Genomic DNA, 18,121 nt, shown 5'->3' with positions numbered 1-18,121 from the left:
AGCCAGATCACTGTGGTTAGATGAAAGACAGAGCACTATGTCACCTGGCTTGTAACCAGAACTTACCGGCTCCTTTTCCACACGAACCATATAAATCTGCTCAGATGGGGACAAGATTAGGACCTTAAACACTGCCACCAGAAAAAGAGAAGTTACAAGTGACCAGACTTCTAAATTCTCTGAACTGGTCAGTCCAACCTAAACAGTCCACAATTAAAGTTATTTTACAGTGAGTGATACTATTCTTTGAGAGACACTATTTAAAGGAGGGATGCTTTGCTTTAAAATAATGCAGTTTGACCAAGAATTTGCATAATAAATTACACAGAGATTTTGCTTACGAATGTGAGAGCTTTTAACTTTAAAAACTATGGTCAATATCAAATCATCTAAAACACAGAAGAGAAGAATCATAGTATGCTGGTGATGTATTCTTACAATGGATTTCACATTAAAAAAAAATCAATACCTAATTTTACTCTAAATGTAAGAAAAATGTACTTCGCGTTTAATCTGAAAAGACTCATATACTTTTTACATATACAGTATCAGAACTAATTCATATAACTCTGCAATCTCCACCTCTGAGGAAATGCAGCTCCTTTATCTGACTGCACTGAGAAACAGCTTGAAGGAGAAAACAAAGAAAAACAAAATACACAATTAAGACTGAAGGAAATTAGGGGCAAAAAGAAACAAAAAGCAATTGAAAGAAAAAGAGAGACACTTTTGTATAGCGATGAATGGTTTTTGGCTTTTTTTGTTTTGTTGATAGTCATGCTTTGGTTTCATTTCTCTGAATTTTACTTTTTACATAAAGCTTATGGAATAATAAAATGGGTACTGAATGCATCTGAGAAAAATGTGCTTCTTTCTGCAAACTAAAAGGCATACAGCGAAGTATCCCATCTAGAAGACTCAACAACACTTAAGTTTTACTCCAGTGAACAGATGTGCTTTCAGCGACACTTGTTCTGAGGCAGAGACTCACTGAAGTTCATCAAACTCAATGCAGGCACAGGACCACAGCAATGCAACTGTTTGTTGGCCCGTGGCAGCAACTTGTTTAACTGTGTCACTTGTTACAATACATCTGCAGGCAAAACTGTCCCCCATTTTCAGCTCCTGATCAAATTTCACCAAGGCACTCTGCATGTATCAAGCAACATAATGTTGCAACTAAAACCTATAAAATAGCCTGTACATATTTCTGTACAGTTCCATATTCTTAGGCACAAGCACATATACATATATAAAGTCTCTTGTAATTCTCATCCATAAAATGCAGACCCATTACCCTGATACTTTGCAGGTGGCATCCAGGGCCAAAATCAATATAGTTAAAAGAGGATAATCTAGAGTTCACATAAATTCTGTCCTTTCTTCTCAACTGTCTAGCCCCATACACTAGGCACTCCATCAGCCAGCTGTCTTATGTTCCACATCTATAGCTAAAAACACATAGCCATTTGGCAGAACATTTGACAATACAGCTTAAGCTTTTCATGCAGTGTCAACATTTTCGCAATAAATAACAATACCAAGCAGACTTATTACCTAAATTAACCCAAATGATCATAGATTGTTCATGTCCTTTTATAGCTCAAGTTTTCACATTATGTTTTCATCTACATCTCTGCAATTTCATTTAATCAGTACAAAATTTAGTCTCCTGATGTCAAATGCCAAAACAATTCTGAAGTTAATACAGCAAACATGCAAAAATGCATACTTTCACATGAAAAGGCAATTAAAAACCTAGAGAATAATGAATATAAAAGAAAAACAAAAACAAAACAACTGTGATTATTTTATTTTTTATTTCATCTCCCCTCTTCTAGTCACTTTCCCTTCTGCTTATAAACTCCCCTGAAGTACTGGAGGGGCCACAGTGATGTTTCCCTGAAGTTTTCATGTCTCCAGGCTGAATAAAATCAGCTCTTCCACCTTGTCATCAAAGGAGAAGTGTTCCAGCACTCTGGTCATCCTTGTGGCTCCCTTCTGCATCCACTCCAACAGCTGTATGTCTGTCTTGAGCTGAGGGCCTCAGGCCTGAACACAAGCCTGAACTCAGGCCTGAACACAGCTGAAGCCTCACAATGACAAAGCAGAGAGGGCCAATAACCTCCTCCTCCCTGCTAGTCACATCTCTTTTGAAGAAGCCCAGAATACTGCTGGCCTTCTGGGCTGCAAGAGCACACAGTGGGCTCATGTCCAGCTTTTTGTGCACCAGGACCCCCAAGTCCATCTCAGCAGAGCTACTCTCAAGGAGCTCTTCTCCCAGTCTGTACTTGTATCTGGGATTGCCTCAACCCAAGTGCAACACCGTGCACTTGGCCTTGTTGAACTTCATTCAGCTCTCATGGGTACTCTTCTCAAGCTTGTCCAGTTCCCTCTGGATGGCATCTCTTCCTTCTATTGTATCAACTGCACCACACAGGTTGGTGTCATCAACAAACTTGCTGGTGGCTCGCATGATCCCACTGTCTATATCATTGATAAGGATGCTGAAGAGCACCAGTCCCAAGACTGTCCCCAAGGGACGCTACTCATCACCAGCCTCCACCTGAGAGATGTGGGAAGCCTGACTGCCAGTAAAGACCAAGACCCTAGTTCAAAATCACTATTTTGAAGCCTTCAGAGCATACTCAAAGACATTAGAATGAATCTTTATGAACACCATCTATTAAATTTATGATGCTTGCTGTCCTTGTGGACCAAACTAGGTTTTTAAGATGTCATATCTTTTACTAGTATAAGCAGTAGAGTGGTACATAATTTCTTCATTTTCTCAGTTCAAAGTGTGCAGTATTGGTAACTAAGAGAAACATTTGAAAAGATACTTCCCACTCAGACAATTCAAGCATGTGAAAACTTCCAATAGAAATTCTTAACACTAAGAGAGCTCTATTTCTTGGTACAAGAGGAGTAGACTTTTTCTACGCTGAACCAAAATAGAAAGGTTGGGTTGTGTTGCACTCTCAAGAAAAATCCTAATAAATTTCACATGTCAAAGTCTAAAAAAAAGTAACAATTTAGGAGCTTAGAGTAAACATCTGTATATTGATATAAGGCATTTAAACCACAATTCTCACTACAAATTTGTTTTTAGATAAAAACCAAAACACAGAGCACGTATAAAAATACACACAAACTCCTCAGTCTGAGAAGATCAACGCTGTTTTTTTTTTGCCATCTTACGATAAGCATGGTGCATAAAGTCTTGACACTAAAAATACTAACAACAAACAAACTCAGAAGTAAGCTCTAAAACAGATGCCCTAGTTCAATCTAGAACTGACTGAAAACCACTATTTATTGTGCCATGTCTCCTCATGTCTCTGATGTGGCAAGTGTATAAATGGTATTGTGTACGTGTTTCTTTATTCTGAAAATTGCAAGTAGCCTTTCTTGACAGAAAGTATATTTGGAACATGGCTTTCTTGCTTAAAACTCTCTCTGGACATAATTATCTGATATGCAATCAAATTCTGAGGATGATTCCTTGTGTTGTAAGCACAAAGAACTATTCTGCTATCCCGTTGCCTCGTGCAAATTGCCTCACCTAAAAAATTATGACAGCAAATTGATAGCGGCATTCTTTTCTGTTGTTTGTTGTGAAAACTAGAAATAACTCTGAATAACATTTGCTGCCTCGATTCCAAAACCAAGCATCCCAAACACTGCATAGTATCCGGTCGTATCTGTGACATTTAAGAAAAGAGTTAAACAATTTTATCTCTTGACATACACAGAGATCAGATAAGCTATCTACCTACATCCTTACACATCCAATATATAGATCTGGGGTTTAAAAAAATAAATAAATAAACCCCACTGAGTTTGTAATTGATTAGGTAAGACTTTCAAGCATGTTTAATCACTGCTGGAAACTATAGAGTAAAACTGCAGGCACTCAAGTTTTTTTTGTTTATTTGTTTGCTTATTCCCCAAAAAAACATTACTACATGCCAGGGCTGTAGTTCCCTGGATGAAAAAGATGCCGAATCAGAATGGAAGTTAAAACTAGCAGGCACAGGTGGAGAAAACCAGTGCAGTGCACATCAGTGGGGAGAGTAAGGGAGAAGTTAACAACATAGAAATTATAACTAACTGGTGACAATCACAAGTAAAACTTCAGTTTCACGTGACAGTTTCCCCTTGAAGGAAAGTCTGTGTCCCAACAACAAGCCTGAAAACAAGTGCAGCAAATATTAAGCCAATATTTTTAAAGCAGTCTTTTCTTAAGGTGTATTAACTTCAAGTCTTAAAATGCTTCATACCTGCTTGATGAAGGGAGCATGCTACATCTTTGTTAGTTGTTTCTCTGTATTTCTAAAGTCTCTTAATGCTGTTCTCCCTCAGGGAACACTGTCCCAAACAATAAAACCCAAAAACCATACCGATCTTCTGTACAATTCCTGTTAAGATCTGGATTTATTAAAACACAGAATCATAGAAGTTTTTGCATTTGCATTTCTGCATTCTGCAGTCATGTTCTTTTTCACTCAGCCTTTGTCTTCATCCTTCAGCAGTACACAGATAATGCCCATGAGTTTGTAGATTGATGGACTTTTCAGTCAGAAAGTACTCCTGCAATGTCGCGTTTCCTACATGATAAAGCCAGGCATGAAGCAGGGGGGGATTCTTGTGGAATATTTTGTGGGAAGACGCGCTCACAGAAACAGTTATGTGAACTTCAATAAACCCACTGAAAAAGGTATCAGAAAAGAACTCTGGATGAAAGTTTGCATCCCGGGCCGTCCTAGATTTCAGCATGTACAGATCTGAAGTCCACTCTTACAATGAGGGAGGAATGTTTATTGCTGACGCTCATCCCCTATCACCTCCCATTCTTCCAAGACTTTTAAGGAAATCCCTACTACTTACTCTTTCTGCTGACAGTCTCCTTCTCCTGCCCTGCTGGTGAGGTGGCCTCCCAGAAGAACGGCCAATGACTGTCCTGAAATTGCCATGACTATGTGCAGTTGTATGTACCCATTTTGACTGCATAAAGTAGTCTCCTTGTACTACTCAGACCACCATCCTGCTGAAAAAAAAATGCTACCAGTCCTATGAAATTTTCTGAAAGCCATGAGTACTCTCCTTGCAGCCCTCCATCCAATGCAATTTGGTCTCCATTGATGAAAGAAGGAAAAGTGAGATTCACGGGACCACAGAAAGAAGAAGCAAGAACAAAGGAGTTTTTATCCTGTTTATCTATTTTATCCTCCAGTTCCTTACTTTCAAATGCACAAGCAGTTCCCAGAACTTGATTCTTCTTTGGTCTTCTCGGTGGGATTAAAGATAGACTTAAATATCTATATCCTAAAGATAGTATAAAGATAAGCTTCGTCATGATGGCCCTATGACTTTTGCTTTCATTTCTGCCAAGCGTCCCAGTTCCAACAGAAAAGATGAAGAACGATCTTACTTCTTCTTTTCCTCATGTTTATGGAAGTAGAATTAACATCAGCAGGTGTGCACCACTCAAGCTAAGATGCTCATGGAACCTTAGTTCCCTGTTTCAACCTGTGAATACAGTATAAAATGAAGGTAGCAGCAGTTGGCACTGTGCTTCAAGCAGTATTCAGTGCTTTCTGCCAATATTAGGTACAGTCCAAATGTTAGAAATAGAGAAGGAAACAAACTGTCTCCAGGAAATTGGTTAAGAGCACATGCCTCCTGGCCAATCTGTTAAACTTCAGTTTTGTAGCTAGTAGTTCAGCGTGGAAGCTTCTGGTTGCACACAGGAAATTATACGGCCTATTTTGAAACCTCTCTTATCACATCAGATTCTAAGCAAAGACACCTGACTTCAGGATTTAGCAGCCCTAAGAACAGAGCAGCTCCAATACCCCTGAATTCTACTAAAATTCAAGTTTCTGCACCATACTAGATGGTCAAAATAGGGTGTTAGAATCACCTTCTCCCTAATTATTAACTGCCACTCCCATAGCAATTCTTGAAATAACTCTCAAAAGCCAGGACTGTTTTGAGTGTTTTTTAGCTTCTCTTCTAGAGCTACTCAACTAGAGTTACAAAAGTACAAGAAAATTTCCAAGTCCCCGAGTTAAGTCTCCAGCTATTGCCAATATGCTGAAAAATGATCTCTTCCACCTTCTTAAATCCCATCAGATGTGTAGCAAGAGTTTTTGTCTCCACTTAAAGCTGCTCCAGAAAATTACTGCCATGGTAATTAGGAAGCTTTTTCTAATTTATTTTTATTAAATGCAACTAACACTGAGTTACAGTTGTTCCCCCTTGGATAAGCTACTTTTCCACAAGGAGAAAAGCACTCTGGTCATCCTTGCAGTATATGATTCTTTTGGGCTCTGAAAGCCCACAGCTGAACAGAACTGTTGCTCGGTGAAGTGTTCACAGCCCTCATGCTCTGCACATAGTACTTAACTAACCCAATGAGATAAAGCACACAATTGCACCTAAGTAAATTCAAGCTTAAGTACATCCATATACACATATGTAGTTCAGTGATCTGTCTATGATTGAAATTTGCTGCATATTCCCTAGGGTTATATATCTTCAAGGTACCTTATACACACAAACCACATAGCTATCTCGGGCTGTCTAATGTTTGAATGTACACCTGAAATTTTTATTCTATTTGTCCTTAAAAATTTGCCTGGGTTGCTGGAAACGATGGTTTGTTTCTTTCTTTATCCTCGCTGAAAAAATTCCTTCTCTTGCATCCCCATAATTTGTTAGCCACATCAGTGTCGACCATTCTACAGCTGTACTTCAGGCTAGAAACATTAGCCACTCAACTCAAACCTCAAACTATTCTGACTCTTCTAAAAGAGGCTATGTTAATAGCCCTGTGTAACCAGATGAATGTAGCATGAGAGCTTCACTTGCAAGGAGAGCTCTTTCTATCAGGCTCTCTACTGAGTTAGACTCCTGGGCTCATAAACTTCTCATTCTTCTCCACGTAGGGAGCCAAACTATTGAGTAATAACAAAATGGCACTTCTCTAGGACACAGTATGTTCATACTGGGAAGTCTGCTTAGTTTAGACAACCACTTTCAAGCCATCAGGCTGTCTGCACCTGAAGTAGCCAGAAGCAGCAACTCCACCTATCGCCTACATGTTGCTGTGATATTATCATTTTGAGTTAATGGCTGAATATCAATATGAACTACACACGCACTGTACAATCATCAGCTCTTTCAGAGGACTTAAGAATGTGACAGTGCAGTTTGTGACTCCTAAATGGGCTTAGGCCTAGGACAGGCAGCAAACATACCTGCAGCTATAGCACTTGTGCTTGGGAGCTATATAAGCACTGGACATACAGGGACACCCAAGTTCTCTGCTGTGCCATTACAGAAAGATCTGTGAAGTGCACTCAAGGTGCCTCAGTTCCTACATTGTGCCAGGTAAGCATCAAACTGTTTGTATGGATTTGAGTTTCCAGAGCTATACACTAGGCCAGGACTACACTCCACACTGCACAAAGGCATAACTGTATTCTGAAGAGCACCTAGAGACGTGGTGCAAAAATGCTGATGCCTTTGGATGCAATGGTAATTTCAAGGCAATTGGCTAATATCAATAAAGTGCTCTTCATTGGTAAGGTGAAGCTGTTCATAGAAAAGCAAAAGGGGGAACTTTCACAAAATCTCCCCAAACACATTGCTCCAGTATATTCAACAGATCAAGATTATAGAATGCTCCCCTGTCATGGTTTTGTGCTGTCAATATTCTACATCATGACATCATGTGCGGTATGAACTGTTTTGGTGGTATAAGAAAGTGTAACAGAGGGTATGTGGAAGTGTAACAGAGGGTATGTGGAAGTGTAACAGAGGGTATGTGGAAGTGTAACAAAGGGTATGTGGAAGTGTAACAGAGGGTATGTGGAAGTGTAACAAAGGGTATGTGGAAGTGTAACAGAGGGTATGTGGAAGTGTAATAGAGGGTATGTGGAAGTGTAACAGAGGGTATGCGGAAGTGTGGAAGGTTCATGCTCCAGATCTGTGGAATGGCAGCATCCCGAGTACTCAGCCCTTGGAGGAAACTACATATCCCAGGGGACAACGCGGCCAGAGATGAATCACCAGAGGAGGAGGACACACATATAATCTCGCTCCCAGGCTGGAACGTCCCTCTTTTCGCCCTGTCTTTCGCTTTGGAGCGCTCCATCCCTGCCGTCTCGCTCTATCAGCAACGTTCCAGCCTGTCGCCTAGAGATTGCAGTAGGCCCCCGGTTCTCCGGGACTCTTTTTCTCTCTTTCTTTTTTCTCTGCCTTGTTTGATATAGTAGTTGTAGTTATATTGTATCATATTGTGTCTCGTATTTAGTAAAATAATTTCTTTCCTTAGATTGCTGCCGTTGTTTTTGTTCATTTCTCCCCTTCTAGGGGCAGCAGCCTCTATCACGGATAAATCTAGATAACCCGATTACATTATCTTGGTGTCAGGAGTGACACCTCTTCTGCTGGTGATGTTCCAAACCTTTTACCTTCAGGCCAGTCCATGATCACCTCTAAAATTCCTGGACGATTGAGGTTCCCCATTCTTGCTCGATGTGTAATCAAGGTAATCCACTTGCTCCAGGTGACATCGGTAGCATGATGGGTGGAAGGAACCTCCCCTTTGAACATCCAGTTCAGCACTGGCAGTCGAGGTGCCAGGAGGAGTTGTGTTTCAGTTCCAACTACTTCGGAAGCAGCCCGAACCCCCTCATATGCGGCTAAGATCTCCTTCTCAGTTGGAGTGTAGCACTCTTCAGACCCCTTATATGCTCGACTCCAAAATCCCAGGGGTCGGCCTCGGGTCTCTCCTGAGGCTCTTTGCCACAAACTCCAAGTGGGACCTTTCTCTCCAGCAGCAGTGTAGAGGATGTTCTTTACATCCTGTCCCGTCCGTACTGGCCCCAAGGCCACGGCACGGGCTATCTCTTGTTTTATCTGCTCAAAAGCCTGCTGCTGCTCAGGGCCCCATGTGAAATTGTTCTTTTTCCGCGTTACGTGATAAAGGGGGCTTACAATGAGGCTGTAGTTTGGAACGTGCATCCTCCAAAAGCCCACCACACCCAGGAAAGACTGTGTCTCTTTCTTGTTAGTTGGTGGAGACATGGCAGTGATTTTGTCGATCACATCTGCTGGGATGTGACGACGTCCATCCTGCCACTTGATACCTAGGAACTGAATTTCCTGGGCAGGCCCTTTTACTTTGCTTCGCTTAATAGCAAAGCCGGCTTGTAGAAGAATGTGAATTATTTGCTTTCCTTTTGTAAAAACTTCCTCTGCTGTATTGCCCCACACAATAATGTCATCAATATACTGCAGGTGTTCGGGAGCACCACCTTGTTCCAGCACAGTTTGGACCAGTCCATGGCAAATGGTTGGACTGTGTTTCCACCCCTGGGGCAAACGGTTCCAAGTATACTGAATACCCCTCCAGGTGAAGGCAAACTGTGGCCTACATTCTGCAGCCAAAGGAATGGAGAAGAAGGCATTAGCAATGTCAATGGTGGCATACCATTTGGCTGCTTTTGACTCCAGCTCGTATTGGAGTTCCAACATGTCTGGCACAGCAGCACTCAGTGGAGGTGTTACCTCATTCAGGCCACGGTAGTCTACAGTTAGCCTCCATTCTCCACTGGCTTTACGCACTGGCCATATGGGGCTGTTAAAAGGGGAATGAGTTCTACTGATCACTCCCTGATTCTCCAGCTGACGAATCAAATTGTGAATGGGGAGCAAGGAATCCCTGTTAGTGCGGTACTGCCGTCTATGTACTGTCTTTATAGCAATTGGTACTTGCTGTTCTTTCACTCGTAGCAGCCCCACAACAGACGGGTCCTCTGACAGGCCAGGCAAAACAGACAGCTGCTTAATATTGTCTGTATCTACAGCAGCTATTCCAAAGGCCCATCGATAGCCCTTAGGATCCTTGAAATGCCCCCTTTTGAGGTAATCAATACCCAGTATACATGGAGCCCCTGGACCAGTCACAATAGGATGTTTCTGCCAGTCTTTACCAGTGAGACTTATTTCGGCTTCTAACACAGTCAACTCTTGAGAGCCCCCAGTCACTCCAGAAATATGGATTGGTTCTGTCCCTTCATGACTGGAGGGCATTAGAGTGCACTGTGCGCCAGTATCCACCAGTGCCTTATATTCCTGTGGTTCCGATGTGTCAGGCCATCGAATCCACACAGTCCAATAAATTCTATTATCCCTGTCCCTCCCCTGACTGAGGGTAGGGCCCCTCTATTGGTTACCTGTGATAACCGGAGCAGCTCTACTGGTGGTTGGTCTATTCTGTAGTTCTCTCACCCGTGCTCGCAGTACAGAAGTAGGCTGGTTATGCCACTTCCTCATGTCCTCTCCACAGTCACGTAGGTAGCGCCACATGGAAACACGTGGTGGAATTGTACTGTTATTCCTTGCTCGAGCTGGGAAGCGTGTGCGTCTAATTGCCGAGACTTCTGATCTTACAGGTGAGGAGTAGTGTTCATCACCTTTAATTAGTTTGATCAGTTCCTTTAATAGACTTCCTTGATCGTTCTGATCTTCATTGGACACTGCTGATACCTGTATGGGTTTGTCACGATTGGTCAATGGAAATAGTTTCTCGTGCATCTCATCCAGCCGGTCTTTTACTTGTGAGATGGCAGAAATAGTGGCGGTGTACAGTGGGGACAACTGATGTTCGAAGTATTGAAGTGTCCTAATCAGTTCACTAACTTCGGGCCTTCTGTTGTGGTCCACATATTCTTTACACGTTGTTGCCAGTGATGACGCGTATTTCTCTGGTGCTGTACTTGTAAGTTTCTGCCATATGTCAGGATCGGTCTTCACATTCTCAGGATCACGTTCGTTTAAATTCGCAGGGTTGTACAACAGTTCCACCATGGCCATTTCCCTCAGATACTGGATACCACTTTGGATTGTATCCCATTTAATAACGTTAAGCTTCAAAGCTGCCTTGTAGGGGTGCCTTACTTTCACAGCTGCTAAGAGTCGCTCCCAGAGGGTGGCATCTTCATCTGAACATCTGCTAATCTCTCTGTCGATAGCTGTGTCTCCGGAAATGTTTCCTAGCTGGCGTGCCTCATTACCATCTAGTGACAGGCTGTGGGCCCCGTTGTCCCAGCAGCGAAGCAACCAGGCAAGGATACCTTCGTTTTGACGCCGTATGAACTCCTTTCTTGAGCCTTGGATCTCAGTCAGCTTTAGAGGTCGACGATAAACAATTTCCTCCTCATCAGCCTCTTCTTCACGCCTCTTAGTCTTTCTTTTTGCCTTTCTCGGTGCCGATCCAGACGAGGTACCTTCTTCTGCTTCCTCTTCTTCTGCTCCTCCTTCTCTTCGTTCTAGACGCGTGGACACCCGTCTCCATTTCTTGCCTTCCACAGGGGCAACTGATATTGCTACTGATGCCTCCCGTGACTGATTAGAGTCGACCTGGATATTATCTTTGTTGGTCTGAATCTCAGATCGGAAACTCTCTCTCTCCAGAATAGTATTATACAGAGCACGGTATGCGTAAGCCAAACCCCAAATAATGTTTACCTCCTTAGATTTCTGACCCAAGTACTCACTTAATTTCTCAGGGTCCCTCAGGTGTTCAATAGTGAAATCCCACGACACTGCGGGTCCCCACGCTTCTAAGATCTTTCCTAAACCTTTCCATATTCCCTGCCAGTCAGCATTCTCTGGTTTTGGAGGAGACTTCTGCATAGAACGAATGTATAGGAATACATATACATTCACTGATATTGATAACATGAACATGAGTATGAGACCAAGAATTAATATTACCTCGGCTGTTGAAAAGCGTACGACAATCTGAGAGTACAGCCTGTACACTGGATTGAACATCGTGGTGTCTGTTAAATTAGCTATTCCATCTGGAATGTATGTGCCGACAATTAAATTATACCACACTGCATATAAGTACCAGGCAGGTGTCTCCATCACGGTTCTTATTAGGTTATATAGATACAGAATTCCGCAAAAAGAAAGCACGTATGGACAATATGTTGAGAGGATCATGATTGCTTTCAATCCCCTAAACAGAGCGACTGGAATGAAGAGTGGGTTCATAGCTGATAGTAGCTAGCAGGCCCTGTGAAAGTCAGAGCTAACTAGCTGTGCTCTGAAAGAGCAAGAAATCTCTTTGTTTTCTTTACAAAAGCAAGATAGTAATGCTCAGAGTGAGCAGCTAGCTCAGACTGTTGACAGTTCGTCTGGAATTTCAAGGTCACGCTCTCAGTGAGCAGCTATGAAAAAAATAACACTCCTGTAACAAAGCTTTTAGAGAGCAAAAAGAGAGTTGTTCTGGAAGCTAAAAAAGCAGCAGATCTAATCGAATCAGATTGCCCGCATTCTCCACCAAGATAATGTAATCGGGTTATCTAGATTTATCCGTGATAGAGGCTGCTGCCCCTAGAAGGGGAGAAATGAACAAAAACAACGGCAGCAATCTAAGGAAAGAAATTATTTTACTAAATACGAGACACAATATGATACAATATAACTACAACTACTATATCAAACAAGGCAGAGAAAAAAGAAAGAGAGAAAAAGAGTCCCGGAGAACCGGGGGCCTACTGCAATCTCTAGGCGACAGGCTGGAACGTTGCTGATAGAGCGAGACGGCAGGGATGGAGCGCTCCAAAGCGAAAGACAGGGCGAAAAGAGGGACGTTCCAGCCTGGGAGCGAGATTATATGTGTGTCCTCCTCCTCTGGTGATTCATCTCTGGCCGCGTTGTCCCCTGGGATATGTAGTTTCCTCCAAGGGCTGAGTACTCGGGATGCTGCCATTCCACAGATCTGGAGCATGAACCTTCCACACTTCCGCATACCCTCTGTTACACTTCCACATACCCTCTATTACACTTCCACATACCCTCTGTTACACTTCCACATACCCTTTGTTACACTTCCACATACCCTCTGTTACACTTCCACATACCCTTTGTTACACTTCCACATACCCTCTGTTACACTTCCACATACCCTCTGTTACACTTCCACATACCCTCTGTTACACTTTCTTATACCACCAAAACAGTTCATACCGCACATGATGTCATGATGTAGAATATTGACAGCACAAAACCATGACATCCCCTTTCACAAATACCACGCACCGTGGTTTGAAATCTGATGTTATAAGGATGAAGGGATGATGAGGTCTCCGCCATTGACCAGGAATACATAGAGGGAGGAAAAAAAATAGAATTGCATTGTACAACTTGCCTGCCTTTGTCCTAAGGGCCTGACAAGCTTCTCCAGCCATAGATTACTGAAGGAAACTCACTAAATTAACAAACTGACAGACAGTGCAAGCTTCTGGAAAAAGACATGCAGGTTTCAAACAGAAGGATGCATTTCTGCCACTTCCCCCGAGCAAGCAAAGAAAAGTATTCCATCGTCCATTGTCTTGTTCCCTGCAGGAGCACCCTGCTCCCAGGCCAGCATGCTGCAGTGCTTGCTGATGTCAGCACCAACTGGCAGCAGGGTTTTACAAGAAGGCTTTTTAGCTCAGTGACAGAAAAAGGCTTCGGAAAGCAGAGAGGTACAGACCTGGAGGAGAAGGACGTGATCTTTTCACTGATGACCCTAATCTTTTTCGCTTCTCCTGAAGTCCACAGGATCTACTCAAAGAAGCAGCTTCTTGGATCTGCAATGTTATGATCATCATCTGAGGAATACAGTAGTTTAAGTAAACAGTAATTTTTTCCTTACAGTTCTCTGCTATGAGAAATGATGGAAAGTGTTAGAGAAACTTCTATTGCTAACTATCAGGACATCCAGAACACACAAGAAACACTGCCCCCTCTCTAGCCCTCACAATGCCTGAGGCAGCACATAACAGACCTCTGCTCCACTAAGAGCTGAATGCAGCCTAGTTTGCAACACAGATCAGCTTCTCTTCCAGAGGACATTCCAGATTTGAAAGTGGGTGTTACAGGAAGGAACATGTATCTGCAGGTGGTTTAAAGCGGCAGCTAGAGACATTTGGAAAATGGGAACGACTTTAACTAAAGATAATAGGAAAAGATGGTGACAGCGTATGATTTTTCTAACATAGCTGTGTCATCTGGTAGAATCACTTTGCATTTGTAACAAGCCTTCAAAAAATTATGGAAGTTACTGTCTCAAAAGTCAGCCTAAGAAGGTTAATCTCTGGAAAGATGTGTCCAACTCTTGCCCCAGAATGGAATTGAGACCTCAGCATAAATAAAAGGTAAATGATCTCAACATCTGCTGGCTCTCTGTAATAGCCAAATTGTAATCCATACGGCAACTGTTTACCATGACATAATTTTGTAAGCCATAAAGTAAGTATAAAGGCTTACAAGTTTCCCAGGGTACTTTCAATTAATTTCTAGCTCTTTCTTTAAAGTAATATAAACGTATACTTAAAACCATGATTTCTCAGGCCTAAATAGTTATTGCTGTGAGCTACAAGAACTGCTGTAAGAAGCAAACCTTTTGAGTATCACAAATCTGAGAAGTGTCGAGTAATTTCAAGATGAATTCACAAAGTGCAATCTTTTACCTCTTTTAAAATCATATTTAATGCATCCCAGTGCGTCCAGTGAAACCCCTGAAGAAAATATTAGTCCAGAATTCTGAAATGCCAATATGAAAGAAGAGCATAAGTTAAAAAAAAGAAGAGAGAGAGAGAGAAAAAGAAAGAAAATCTATCCTCTACCCCATGTTAACAAGAACAGGGCTGAGAAATTACCATCTCAACTGACAAAAGTTCATTCTTGCAGCGACTGTAAGATTTACAGTATTGCTCTACAGCACCACAGAACCAGTAATCTTCTTCAAGGAATAAAAGCTACATATTTATAGGGAAGTAGCTGTGCTGGAGGACAAGAAATAGGAGAAGGATAAATGTAGCTTAAAGCCTTTGAACTCTATTTAATTTTTCTCTATTTAATTTTCTTCTGATAAATAGAATCTAAAGAGGAAGCCATTGCTCTCATTTCACCACACTGATGAATACAGCGTGTCTCCATCCACAAAGCACACCTCAGGGAGAGCCACACCCCTGGGTAAGGAGCAGCAAGTAAACCCGCATCGGCCGTCCCAAGCTGAGACTCCGGCATTGCATCCCCAGCCTCATGTTCTCACTGCAAGATGCAGCGCTGGGCCCAGCTCACGCTGCTGCCCTCAGCTCCGGCAGCCCATGCAGAACTGAGAGCAGGACACCGATGAAGAAGGGCAGAGACAAAACCGGAATGCAGCGCGTGAGGCAGAAGTCAGGAGCCTGAGGAGATGCGGCATCTCCATCGGCTGGAGGCAGCCACGCAGTGTCAGCGAGTATTTCCGATGCTGCTGAAAGCACCCAGAGCGGGTAACGCCTTGGGAGCAGCCCTCCCGAGCACAGCAGTGTCTGCAGGCAGCAAGGCAGGGACTCGCCTCATGTCACCCAGGGCCTGGGTCACCCGGGGGCTTCACACACACTGCCTTCACCTACCTGCCATGGCCCTCAGCAAGAGAGCAGGCCTGACGGGGAGCTGGGAGAGCAGAGATCCCAGCTCTCACAGAATGCTCCAGGTTGGAAGGGACCTCAAGGATCATGAAGCTCCAACCTGCCCGTCACAGGCAGGGCCACCAACCTCCACATTTAATACTAGACCAGGCTGCCCACGGCCCCATCCAACCTGGCACCTCCCTCCACTGGCCATAGCTTTCTGTCTGTTTGTCCTCATCACCCTCAGCAAGCAATGTGGTAACGTTACATTTGAAGCCTCCTCTTGATGGAGGAGACTGGAAAATACGATCACATGTGTTTCTCGGCAAGGGTGAGGGGCAAGAGGGAGCAAAGCTTCCTAAGTGGCAGGGACCTGATGTGCATACATGGCACCTACCGACACCCCTCTGCGCAGCCGGAGAGCCCGAGCCCGTTGCATCCCGCCAGCAGGCAGGCACACTTCCCCTCTGTGACCAACAGTGCGACTAATTACATCGATTTCCTAATTACGAACGCCTCGCCGTCCCCACGGCGAGCCCCCGTTGCCGCGCGGGGGGCCGAGGTGCGGGGCGGGGCGGCCTCCGGAGCCCTGAGCCGTGCGGCGGGAGGCGGCCGAGGCCGGGCCAGGTGGGGGCAGCACGGCCGCTCCGGTGAGCCGGGCAACCCCACCCAGCGGCCCCTCCTGGAAGAGGCGGGGTCGCGGGGACCCCGAAGGGATCGCACCTCGCCCCTCACCCCCGAGTAGGGCTTTCTCCGCCCGCCCCTTCGCCGTCCCTCTCCCCGGGGGCGGGGAGGGCCGCCGTCCCGCGGCGCCGGGCTCCCCCCGGGCAGTGCCGCCTCAGGAGGGGCTACCCAGGTGCGGGCAGGAGGAAGTCGGGGGGGCCGAGGCCGCGGCTCAGCAGCTCCGTGCCGGGCAGGGCCCCGCGGGGCGGCCCCGGGCAGCGGCCGGCTCCGGCCGTGTCTGTGGCAGCGCCCGCTCCCGCCCGCCCGCGAACGGCGCATGAATGAGCGACCGAATGAATGAATGACGGGCGTCTGCTTACTTGAGCATGGCCTCTTCCTTCTCTTCCTCCTCTTTCTGCCGGTCCATCACTGCCATGATAATGTTCCTCTCTTCCTCTGTCAGGTGGCTCAGGTCGGGCAGCTCCTGCATCGGGGGGGGCACCGTGGGTGGGCGAGGGCCGCGGGGCCCCGCCGAAGAAGACATTTTATTTCTGCCTCTCCCTTACACCTTCTGCCTCGGGGAGGCGAACCCCGCCGGCTCTCCTCCGCCCCCCCCCCTCCTCACGGTGTAGTCCTCCGAGCGGCGGCAGCCGGCAGCTCTCTGGCAGCAGCGGAGGAGGAGGCGGAGACGCAGCCTTTCATGGTTGCTCGCATCCACCCCAGCCCGGCTGCGCTGCCGCTCGCTCCCTTTGTCTCCGCGGCTTCAGGGAGCTCGGGGGCCGCCGCGCCGCCGCCCGCAGCCCATCCTCCCGGCGGTGGGCGTGCGGGGCGGGGGTGCCGCGGCTCGGGGGCTTCCCGATGGCCGCCGGCGGGGCTGCGTGCGGAGGGAGAGAGGCAGGGAGGCGGCGTGCGCCGCGGGCTGGCCGGGAGGGGCGGGTGCCGCCGCCGCGATGCTATGCGATGCTCTGCGATGCTCCGCTCCTGCGAGCTCGGCGCCGCGAGGAGGGAGGGGAGCTCGGGGCCGCTTAGGCGGAGTCCGAGGCGCGCCGCCGCTGCCTCCCTCCCAGGCGGCCGTGCCGGAGCGCCGGCGCCGCTGTCCCCCCAGCTCCCCTCGCTCTTCCCACCGCCCCGGCACTGCCTCTCTCCTCGCGTGCCCCCGCAGGTGTCCGCCTCTCGAGGCGGGGTCGGGAGCTCAACTCGGTCCCCAGCGGGGCCGCTGTCTCACCGAAGGCGGGAGCCGCCCCGGGGAACGGGGCAGCCGCCGAGGAGTTGTGCCGCGGGCTTTCCGCGGGGCGGCCCGAGGCTGCGGGCCACCCAGCTGCCGCCCAGCCGTCGCTCCCTCGCGCATCAGCCATGCTCGCCTCGGCTCCGGCTGCACACTCGTCGACCCGAGGCAGCGCCATGACCGATCCCCCATCCCTTCTTGGGATCCGATACGAGAGCACTTTCTATGCTTCCTGCAGCAAGTGGCACCCGCAGGAGCGGTTCCGTGCACGTCTCTCAACTCTCATCTCTATTAGTCAGACTAATTTTTTCATAGCTGAAACCCACCAAAACGGCCATGAAACACGCCACGGTGCACTGGTCAACTGAAGTGGAAGGGCACAATAAACAAAGTATCATTCTAGATACAGACACCTTCCCTTGTGTGCTCTGAGTAACTTGGTTTGGGGGAGCTGGTAACCACTTCAACAGTCCTTCTCCAGAAGAGACCGATTACCTGTGTTTAATCCACTGGCCAGAAACCCATCCCCATAGCTCTGAAAAGCCCCTTGTCTGAGCACAAGTCTATCTGCAAATAGTTGGACATGCAAAGCTGAAATATGGAGAAAACTGCACTTTCAGATAAAATGTGAACTACTCCTGGCATGTTAAGACCTCTTGGTCATGTTACTGTTGAGGTCACAGCATGGAAACAGCTCAGGTTTCTAGAGAGATCATCTGATGGGTATGAACCAAAGGGAAAAAAATCTGTGCTGGCAGTGCTT

At 46.0% G+C, this 18,121-nt stretch overlaps 1 protein-coding gene across 41 annotated transcripts in view; it reads right to left on the bottom strand.

The window, feature by feature from the left end:
- RIMS1 (regulating synaptic membrane exocytosis 1) overlaps positions 1–16,995 on the bottom strand; it is a 294,338-nt gene extending 277,343 nt beyond the window's left edge. For 38 of the 41 annotated variants that reach the window (XM_072330720.1, XM_072330723.1, XM_072330729.1 and 35 more), the window contains exon 1: positions 16,514–16,992. In XM_072330720.1, the coding sequence (XP_072186821.1) occupies positions 16,514–16,677 (164 nt within the window). In that variant the 5' untranslated portion in view covers positions 16,678–16,992. Of the gene's footprint in view, positions 1–16,513 lie in introns of all 41 variants that reach the window. The other 3 variants (XM_072330773.1, XM_072330751.1, XM_072330750.1) reach the window with 2 other exon arrangements.
- Between the last annotated feature and the right edge of the window lie 1,126 nt (positions 16,996–18,121).

The sequence above is a fragment of the Excalfactoria chinensis genome, chromosome 3 (genome assembly GCF_039878825.1).
Source record: "Excalfactoria chinensis isolate bCotChi1 chromosome 3, bCotChi1.hap2, whole genome shotgun sequence".
NCBI classification, from domain to species: Eukaryota; Metazoa; Chordata; class Aves; order Galliformes; family Phasianidae; genus Excalfactoria; species Excalfactoria chinensis.
This window is presented reverse-complemented; position numbering and strand designations above follow the sequence as displayed.